Source organism: Heterodontus francisci, chromosome 4, assembly GCF_036365525.1.
Source record: "Heterodontus francisci isolate sHetFra1 chromosome 4, sHetFra1.hap1, whole genome shotgun sequence".
NCBI classification, from domain to species: Eukaryota; Metazoa; Chordata; class Chondrichthyes; order Heterodontiformes; family Heterodontidae; genus Heterodontus; species Heterodontus francisci.
Window position 1 is genome coordinate 40,329,429 of NC_090374.1, and position 10,847 is coordinate 40,340,275.

Genomic DNA, 10,847 nt, shown 5'->3' on the forward strand with positions numbered 1-10,847 from the left:
GTACTAGGTATGACTCCAGCCAATGGAGAGTTTACCCCTGATTCCCATTGACTCCAGTTTTGCTAGGGCTCCTTGATCCCATACTCAGTTAAATGCTGCTTTGATGTTAAGGACAGTCACTCTCAACTTACCTCTTGAACTCAGCTCTTTCGTCCAAAAGTTTGGACTAAGGCTACAATGAGTTCTGGAGCCGAGTGGCCCTGGCAGAACCCAAAATGAGCACTGGTGAGAAGGTTATTGCGCAAGTACCGCTTGATAGCGCTGTCAATGATTCTCTCTTTGCTGCTGATCAAGAGTAGACTGATGGAGCGGTAACTGGCCAGATTGGATTTGTCCTTTTTGTGGACAGGACACACCTGAGTAATTTTCCACATCGTCAGGTAGATGCCAGTGTTGTAGCTGTACAGGAACAGCTTGGCTAGGGGGGCAGCTAGTTCTGGAGCACAAGTCTTCAGTACTACTTTTGGAATGTTATCAAGGCCCATAGCTTTTGCTGATCCAGTGCCTTCAGCCATTCCTTGATACCACATGAAGTGAATCGAATTGTCTGAAGACTGGCAGCTGAGATGCCGGGATCTCAGGAGGAGGCCGAGATGACTGAAGAAGGGCAGTTTCAGTTTGTATTTACATAGACCACTATGATGGGTGAGCTCTCAAGTGGGGAGAGGTAGGGGAGGACAGGGAGTAAGAGAGAAGGGCTAACAAAGATCCTGAGACACAAGCTGGAAGTGAGGAGGAAACAAAAGGATTTATTTAGTGACTTGCATGACCTCAGTATGCCCCAAACTGCTTTACAGCCAATGAAGTACTTTTGAAACATAGTCACGGTTGCAATGTAGGAAACGTGGTATCCAATTTGCACACAGGGAACCAAAAAGCAAGAAAGTAAATGGGAAAAGAGAACAGCCAGGATGAAAGCAAAGTAGGGGATTTTATACTTAGGCAGCAAATCTTTTGGGAATGTATCAACCCAATACGCCAGTCAAAGGTCAAAACAGTTTTCAGGTTCAGGCCTCATTAACATCTCTCTTGCCAGCTAGACGCCGAACTAGTGCCACGCTGCTCTCTGGTTTCCTGTGGCAGAGAGAAAAAAATTGGCCAGTCACAGCAAGAAGGCATGCAAAGCCTGTGGAAGGGAAGGAGTCAAGTAAAGCAGGACAGAGAAATTCTGTGTGGATGTCCTGCTACTCCTGGCCCTGCAAAACTCTTTTAAAAAAAACTTGTTTTGATTTATTTTTGTGGAGTCCTCCAGCAGTCAACAAAAACAAAACCAACAAAAACTCGTCCAGAAAGATCCATCCGTGGCTCATTTAGGAAGTTAATGAGAATATGAGACTAAAAGAGGCTTACAATGTTGCAAAAAATAGTAGTAAATCTGAGGATTGGGAATGTTTTAGAAATCACCAAAGGACCAAAAGTTGATAAAAAGGGAAAAAATAGAACATGAGAGTAAATTAGCCAGCAATATAAAAACAGATTGTAAGAGCTTTTATAAGAACATAAAAAGGAAGAGAGTAGCTAAAGTAGACGTTGGTCCCTTAGAGGCAGAGATAGGAGAAATCATCATGGGGAATGAGGAAACGACAGAGGCATCGAACAAATATTTTGTGTCTGTTTTCACATTAGAAGACACAAGTTCCATAGCAGAAATAGACAGTAACCGAAGGGCTAAAAAGAGTGAGGAAATTAAGAATATTGATATCAATCGAGAAAAAGTATTTGAGAAACTTGAGGGACTAAAATCTGACAAGACCCCAGGACCAGATGGCCTACATCCTAGGGTTCTAAAAGAGATAGCTGCAGAGATAGAGGATTCGTTGGCTATGATTTTCCAGAATTCCTTAGATTCAGGAATGGTCCCGTCAGATTGGAAGTTGGCAAATGTAAAACTGCTTTTCAAGAAAGGAGGTAGAGAGAAAACAGGGAACTACAGGCCAGTTAGCCGAACATCAGTCGTTGGGAAGATGCTGGAAACTATTATTAAAGAAGTCCTAACAAAGAACTTGGAAAAGCATAGGATGATTAGAACAAGTAAGCATGGTTTTACTAAAGGGAGATCCTGTTTGACAAAGTTATTAGAGTTTTTTTGAGGATGTGACTAGTAGGGTAGATACAGGGGAACCAGTAGATGTAGTATACCTGGATTTCCAACAGGCATTCGATAATGTGCCACATAAAAGGTTAATAGGCAAGGTAAGGGCTCATGGGGCTAGGGGTAATATATTAGCACGGTTAGAGGATTGGTTAACAGACAGGAAGCAGAGAGTGAGCATAAATGGGGCATTTTCAAGTTGGCGGGCATTGATTAGTAGGGTGCCGCAAGGATCAATGCTGGGGCCTCAGCTATTTACACACTATATTAATGACTTGGATGAAGAGACAGAGAGTAATGTATCTAAGTTTGATGATACAAAGCTCAGTGGAAAGGTAAGCTGCGGGAGGATGTAGAGAGGCTGCAAAGAGATGTAGACAGATTAAGTGAGTGGGTAACAAGATGGAAAATGGAGTACAATGTAGGGAAGTGCGAAGTTGTTCACTTTGGTCGTAAAGATAGAAAAGCAGAATATTTGTTAAAAGGTGTGAAACTGCTTAGTGTTGATGTTCAGAGACACTTGGGAGCGACTCATACAAGGAACGCACAAAGTTAGCATGCAAGTGTAGCAGGCTATTGGGAAGGCAAATGGCACGTTAACCTTTATTGCAAGGGGATTGGAGTACAGGAATAAAGTCGTCTTACTAAAATTATACAGGGCTTTGGTCAGACCGCATCTGGAATACTGTGTGCAGTTTTGGTCTCCACATTTTAGAAAGGATGTACTTTCACTGAAGGCAGTGCAGCGAAGATTTACTAAATTGGTCCCTGGGATGAGGGGGTTGTCCTTTGATGAGAGGCTGAGTGGCACAGTGGGCGGCACAGTGGCACAGTGGTTAGCAATGCAGCCTCACAGCTCCAGTGACCCGGGTTCAATTCTGGGTACTGCCTGTGTGGAGTTTGCAAGTTCTCCCTGTGTCTGCGTGGGTTTCCTCCGGGTGCTCCGGTTTCCTCCCACATGCCAAAGACTTGCAGGTTGATAGGTAAATTGGCCATTAGCAATTGCCCCTAGTATAGGTACGTGGTAGGGAAATATAGGGACAGGTGGGGATGTGGTAGGAATATGGAATTAGTGTAAGATTAGTATAAATGGGTGGTTGATGGTCGGCACAGACTCGGTGGGCCAAAGGGCCTGTTTCAGTGCTGTATCTCTAAAAACTAAAACTAAAACTAAACTGGGCCTATATTCTCTGGAGTTTAGAAGAATGAGAGGCGATCTAATTGAGACACAAGATTCTGAAAGGGCTTGATAGGGTAGAAGCTGAGAGATTGTTCCCACTGGTCGGGGAATCTAGAACACGGGGACACAGTCTCAGGATAAGGGGTCAATTATTCAGAACTGAAATGAGGAGAAATTACTTCACTCAAAGAGTTGTGAATCTTTGGAATTCTCTACCCCAGAGGGTTGTGGATGCTCTATCATTGAATACATTAAAGGCTGGGATAAACAGATTTTTGGTCTCACAGGGAAACAAGGAATATGGGGAGTGGGCAGGAAAGTGGAATTGAAGCCCAAGATCAGCCATGATCGTGTTGAATGGCAGAGCAAGCTCGATATGGTCTACTTCTGCTCCTATTGCTTGTGTTCACGTGTTCAGTCCCTTTTATCATGCAGGCCCCCACCTGGCAAGAATGAGGCACATTAATTTCGCCACATGGACATTAAATTTCAATTGTTGCTGGGAAGAAGAGAAGGCCTGTTACAAGGGGTTGCCAGTCCCCTGGCTGGAAAGACATTTTTGCATATTAACCAACAGTGCTTGGACATTAAGGAGCTACTCCCTGCTCCAATTCAATCCAAAAACAGATGTGGTCAGACCAGTTAGTCATATGGCTAACTGACTGTTATAGAGTTTGAACTAAGAGTTTTAAATTGGAGAGACAGGGTTTGAACTGGCAGAAAGCTGTTTGCTCTTGGTCTGAAGACTTCCTGCCTGCTTCCATCTCTTTCTCACAGAACTGAAACCCACTGAAAACACATGAACCCCAAGAGAGAAAAGTCTCCTACAGTAACAAGGTTGAAGAAGAATACTGAGCCCCAATGAAAAGCAAGATCCACCTGCAAACAAGGACTCTACAGTGTGCTCAAAAAACTGTAATAAAATCTCTTCAGATATTGCCTCAAACCTTTCCACTTTACTTTTACTTTTCTTCTGCTCTCTCCTGTCTCTATTTGCTTGTGTATCGCGTATACATGCTAGTGTGGGTGTGTCATGTATCCGTAGGTGTCAATCGAATTAGAGTTTAAGTTTAATAACATTTCACCTTTCTTCTTTAAACCTAAGAAAGCCTGTTTGTCCTCATTTCTTTGCCTTATAATTGGAAAGCGGTGAACAAGGAATCCCGAAGGGGGAGCTTTAAACATGGTGTGTTTAAAATTAAACCCTGTTACAGTAGGACCAGGTAAAGGTTGAAAGGGAACCTCTAAACACCTTTCACACCTGGTCGTAACACTTTTAAAGAGCTGCTAAATAGGCCTGGATAAAATATGCACTGTGCATACTCTGCCCATTTCTCCATGAAAACTGCAATCTGAGTTGACCCCTGATTTGCTTGAACAACCTCTCTCCTGTTTTAGGTGAAGTATCCATTTAAAGGCCAATCAGAAAATTGATTTAGAGAGGCAAATGGGTGCACAAGGTCCTCACCACATTTTTCACTGTCAGTCGCCCAACGTTCAGGCAAGAAATCGGCTGCATTTTTGAAGAGAAATGGGTAGCTTAAAGTAAGACTGTTAAATCCAGGAAGCAGATTACCAAATGTGGGGTGGTTACCACCTCTCAGGAATACATCGATGCAAGGACAGAACATGGGAAGGGAATGGTTTCCAGTTCATATAGCAAAAAGGTTCTTTTACTGAAACCACTGGCGAGAGAGGGAAACCTCGACTGTAACAATGCTGGGTTGAATTAGCTTTCAAACACATATGAAACTTAAAAATGAAAATACTAGAACTAAGAATGAAAGAAAATAAATAAAGTCTTGCAATTATATAGCATCTTTCACATCCACCAGACATCTCAAAGCGCTTTACAGCCAATTAAGTACTTTTTGAAGTGTAGTCACTGTTGTAATGCAGGAAAATACAGTATCTGACTGTACGCTCAGCTTATTCAAAATATTCATTGCTAGTTACACATGCAATTGATAACAGGAGGTCCAGCATACTATGCCTTGGACTCAGATTATTATTGCATAAGATCTCAATCTCAGTTATTAAGGGAGTGTATTAACAGAGCGCAGCCACATTTCCCGCCCAACCATCCACAAGGATGGGTTTAAGAAAGGTCAATTCACCACTAACCACAGAGAATGCTTGGTTTCACTCCAGGCACAGATCTTTCCCACTTCAAGATGTACAGAAATCTATCATTTCCCAAACAAATTCCAATTTTGGTATAAAAAAAAACTTTCAGCCTGAAATTATCTATTCACCAGACCCTTGATTTCCTGAGGCTTAACAGAATGATAACTGTATGGCTAATAAGAACAAAATAATGCAGATGCTGGAAATCTGAAATAAAAACAGAAAGTGCTGGAAATACTCAGGTCAGGCAGCATCTGTGGAGAGAGAGGCAGAGTTAATGTTTCAGGTCTGTGACCTTTCGTCAGAACAGATAATGTACAGAGTCAATCATGTATGTAAGTAGCAATGAATAGTTAGGTGAGCATACACACAGTCAGTTACCATAGCCATAGTCTTATTCATATTTAAAATGATTAAAATGGACTAATTTATAGTTGATGGATTTGCACTGCTCTAAATGGCACCAGAAAATAAGTCAGGGATCTGATATCACATTATAGTATATAAAATTTAAGAAATTACAAAAAATAAGTAAACTGCAAGTCTAAAGCACCTCAAGTCTTTTATTTTTCTGTACCGGCAAATTAGATCCTTTTAAAGTGGAAGCATGTTTTCTTTTTGTCATTATTGCTTTTCCCAGATGATATTTTGCATCAGGTCAAAATCTATAAATAAAAAAAATAAACAGCAAAGATGAGGTAAAGTGAAGTCATTCTATAACATCCTTGATGCAGCTTGGCTGATCACCAAAATTAAAACAGTGCACGTCACATGAGGTCTGATAAGAAATGAGAATTAATATCCTAAATCAAATTACTCTAGAAAAAAAAAGCATTCATTCACACAGACATTCACAGGTACACTGGAGCAGAAGTCATTTAACTCCTTGAGCCTGTTCCGCCATTCAATAAGATTATGGCTGATTACAACCCAATTCTATTTACCCCCAGCATGTCCATTAATAGCTTTGGTCAACAAATAAATGTCTATCAATGTCAAAATTTAACAACTTATATTTATATAGCTCCTTTAAAGGCACTTCATAGGAGCATTATAAATCAAAATATGACATCGAGCCACATAAGGAGATATTGGGTCTGATGACCAAAAGCTGGGTCAAAGAGCTAGGTTTTAAGGAGCATCTTGAAGGAGGAGAGCAAGGTGGAGAGACAGAGAGGTGTAGGGAGAATATTCCAAAGCTTAGCACCTAGGCAACTGAAGGCACATATGGTGGAGGGATTAAAAATCATGGATGCTCAAGAGGCCAGAATTAGATGAACTCAGATGTCTGAGGGTTGTGGGGCTGGTGGAGATTACAGAGATAAGGAGCGGAGAAGCCTTGAAGGAATTTGAAAACAAAAATGAGAATTTTAAAATCAAGACATTGCTTGACCAGCAGCCAGTGCGAGCACAGGGATGATAGGTGAACAGGACTTGCCCCGAGCCCTGGTGCAGCGTTTTGGATGACCTTAAGTTTACGGATGGTAGAATATGAGACACCAGTCAGGAGTGCATTGGAATAGTCAAGCCTAGAGGTAACAAAGGCACAAATAAGTGTTTCAGCAGCAGATGAGCTGGGACAGCAGTGAAGTCGGGCAATGTTATGGAGGTGGAAATAGGCGGTCTTAGTGATGGCACAAATAAGTGGTCGGAAGCTCATCTCCGGGTCAAATATGACACCAAGATGGCAAACTGACCTATTTAGTCTCAGATTGTTGTCAGGGAGAGGAATGGAGTCAGTAGCTAGGAACCAAAAACAATGGCTTGACTCTTCCCAATATTTAATTGGAGGAAATTTCTGCTTATCCAGTACTGGATTTCCAGTAGGCATTCGACAAGGTGCCACGTAAAAATTACTGCATAAAATAGGTGCTCATGGTATAGGGGTAACATATTAGCATGGATGGAAAATTGACTGGCTGGCAGAAAACAGAGTATACAAAAATAGGTCCTTTTCTGTTTGGCAGGATGTGATGAGTGGAGTCCCACAGGGGTCTGTGCTGGGGCCTCAACTTTTTACAATTTATATCAATGATTTAGATGAGGGGAGCGATGGCATGGTAGCTAAATTTGCAGGTGACACAAAGATAAGTAGGAAAGTATGTTGTGAAGAGCACATAAGGAGGTAGCAGTCCAATATAGAGAAGTTGAGCGAGTGGGTAAAAATCTGACAAATGGAGTATAATGTGAGAAAATGTGAAGTTGATCACCTTGGCAGGAAGAATAAAAAAGCAGAGTATTACTTAAACAGAGAACAAGTGCAGAACTCTGCGGTGCAAAGGAATCGAAGTGCTCTAGTGCATGAGTCACAAAAAATTAGTGTGCAGGTACAGCAAGTATTAAAGGCAGCTAATGGAATGCTATCCTTTATTACGAGGGGAATTGAAAATAAAAGTAAGGATGTTATGCTTCAGTTATACAGGGCATTGGTGAGAACACATCTTGAATAGTGTGTGCAGTTTTGGTCTCCTTATTTAAGGAAGGATGTAAATGAATTGGAGGCAGTTCAGAGGATGTTTACTAGATACCTGGAATGAAAGGATCGAGAACAGGAGGGCACAGATTTAAAGTAAGAGAAACAAAAAGTGACATGCAGAAAAACTTCTTCACACAGCGAGTGCTTAATGCACTGTCTGGGAGTGTGGTGGAGGCAGGTTCAATTGAAACATTCAAAAGGGAACTAGATAGTTATATGAAAAGGAAGAATGTGCAGGGTTACAGAGAGAAGGGGGAATGGCACTAGGTGAATTGCTCTTTCAGAGAGCCAGCAGACATAAAGGCCCATTATTCCTGCACTGTAACGATTGTGTGTGTGAGGGGATGGGGTGTAGGTGAGTTCCTCTTCCCCGAGTCAACACGGACACGACCATTCTGAGCAATTATTCATCAAATCCAATTCCTTATTTTCAGTGACAATATCATTTTAAGGGGCCCACAAATCCTTAACACCCTCCTTTTCCTAATACAAATGTAAAAATCCATGCATGCGCGTAAACAGACAGCAAACACATTCAATACAGCAAAACCGAGGCAGTTTCTAGCCACAGAAAGGCTGTTCTGGGAGACCTGTATGTCCCAGTTATCACCCCACGCTACCCATCAGCACCTAACCTCGCTCTCTGGCAGGTTACTACATAAAGTTGCACCATATTACCATCCACTATGAGCTTCAGCCACCTCTCAACCCGAATACAGCCACGTCCTCTCCCGCGGAAAAAACAAACGGTCGGCGCAATCCGGACCGGACCATGAAGCGAGGGAGGGGGCGCTGAAAACCCAGGAGAGGCGGGAATGTCAGTAAAGCAAAGTTAAAGCATTAGTTAGGAGTGAAATTTAATAATTATTCAATTTTCTGAGGTGTTCTTCGATAAGGAGTCTTTAAAGAATTTACTTATGTGTTTTAAGTGATTTGGGTATTACCTGTTCCCCCCCCCCCCCATTTTGTACCAAAATGGAATGGAGTGATTGCAAGGCGAAATCAGCCGTCCTTCAGCGCACGCGCACCCGTCTGGAGCGGTGTTAGTGGCGCCTCCTGTGTTTGGGAGGACTGGGCGCTCCGCTGAGGGCTGAGTGTGCAAGGCTGTTGTAAAATTTCGTTTCATTGAATAAGTGCGTATTGATGCTGCGCGATTTAGGGTTGCAGCCATTTCTGGAGATTTGATTTATTCCGGTAGGAATGTGTGATGCAGGCACATAAATTCATTTTTTTTAAAACTGAGTTAATTTGGGAAATTAATGATTGCACTTTTAACCACCTAAGGCACCAAATTTCCTTTGATATTCCAATGTTTCACCGAATTTGAATGATTTCATAGTTACAGTCATGTGTGTCAAGAACATGTGTTGGCAATGAATAGCAATGCTGTAGTCATGTTATTCATAGGAACAGGAGTAGGCTATTCATCCCCAGAGTCTGCACAACCATTAAATTAGATCTGTACCTCAATTCCATTCACCCACCTTTGATTCATATGCCTTGATACCGCTATCTTAACAAAAATCTAACTCTTGTCAGTCATGAAAGTCCCAGCATCGACAGCATTTGGGGCAGAAAATTCCAGGTTTCTACTACTGTGGAAAAAGTGTTTCCTATCCTCTCTCCTAAATGGCCAAGTTCTAATTTCGTGATTATATCTCCTTGTTTTTGATTCCCTGATCATAGGAAATCATTTCACTGCACCTGTTATAAAGGCCATCTCAGGTCAGCAAATGAAACCCCACCCAAGCCCGACAGAACCACATCTGATCTGAGCCCGACTTGGCCAAAGTCCTTTGATTTTTTTCCTGCACCCAACCCAACCCAACCCAACCATCAGTTAACCTAGCTTCCGTTTTTCACTTTGTTGCTTATCTGTACAAACTTAAAAAAAAACTGTAAATAAACTACCTTTCAAGTCCAAAAAGTACATTAACATTGGAGCCACGTACTGGAGGTGTCTGACCAGATCAGAGCCCGAATGTCAGACCCAGAAGTGTGACCTGACCCGGACCCAACACATCGGGTACTGTCGGGTTCTGGTCGGGTAGCCATGTTCGAATCTGTTAGCAAAACTGAAGTGGATGGCATGAAAGGGGCAGTGGCAGTGTGGATACGAAATTGGTTGACAGAAAATAGAGTAGCAGTAAACGGTTGTTTCTCAGACTGGAGGGATGTATAGAGTCATGTCCCCCAGAGACAGTATTGGACTACTGCTATTTTTTTACATATATAAATGATATGGGAATAGGTATAGGGGACATAATTTCAAAGTTTGTAGATGATACATAGCTTAGAAATGTAGTAAACAGTGAGGAGGCCAGTAGCAGACTGGTGAAATGTGAAGATAAAAGACATGAAATTTAATGCAGAGAAGTGTGAAGTGATATATTCAGAAGAAAAGTGAAGAGAGGCAATAGAAATGAAATGGTATAATTTTAGCAAGGCTTTTGACAAAGTCCCACATGGCAGACTGGTTAAAGAAATAAAATCCCATGGGATCCTGGGAAATGCAGCAAGGTGGATACAAAAGTGGCTCAGTGGCAGGAAGCAAAGGGTAATTGTTCACGGGTGTTTTTGCAATTGGAGGGTTGTTTCCAGTGGCATTCCGTAGGGCTCAGTACTGGGTCCCATGCTTTTTGTGGTATATATTAACGATTTGGACGTAAATGTAGTCAAGAAATTTGCAGCTGACACAAAGATTGTCCGTGTGGTAGATAGCGAGGAGGATAGCTGTAGGCTGCAGAAAGATATTGATGGTCTGGTCAGATGGGCAGAAAAGTGGCAAATGGAATTCAACTCGGAGAAATGTGAGGCGATGCATTTGGGGAGGTCAAACAAGGCAAAGGAATACATGATAAATGGGAAAATACTGAGAAGTGTAGAGGAAGTAAGGGACCTTGGAGTGAATGTCCACAGATCCCTGAAGGTAGCAGGACAGGCTGATAAGGTAGTTAAGAAGGCATATGGAA

The 10,847-nt window shown here is 42.1% G+C and overlaps 1 protein-coding gene across 1 annotated transcript in view; it reads right to left on the reverse strand.

Moving 5' to 3' along the window:
- cenpu (centromere protein U) overlaps nucleotides 1–8,641 on the reverse strand; it is a 56,819-nt gene extending 48,178 nt beyond the window's left edge. Inside the window, exons 1-2 of the mRNA XM_068029397.1 lie at nucleotides 8,554–8,641; nucleotides 5,953–6,064 (exon numbers count right to left, since the gene is read on the reverse strand). Coding sequence (XP_067885498.1) covers nucleotides 5,953–6,024 — 72 coding nt within the window. The 5' untranslated portion in view covers nucleotides 6,025–6,064; nucleotides 8,554–8,641. The remainder of the gene's footprint in view (nucleotides 1–5,952; nucleotides 6,065–8,553) is intronic.
- Between the last annotated feature and the right edge of the window lie 2,206 nt (nucleotides 8,642–10,847).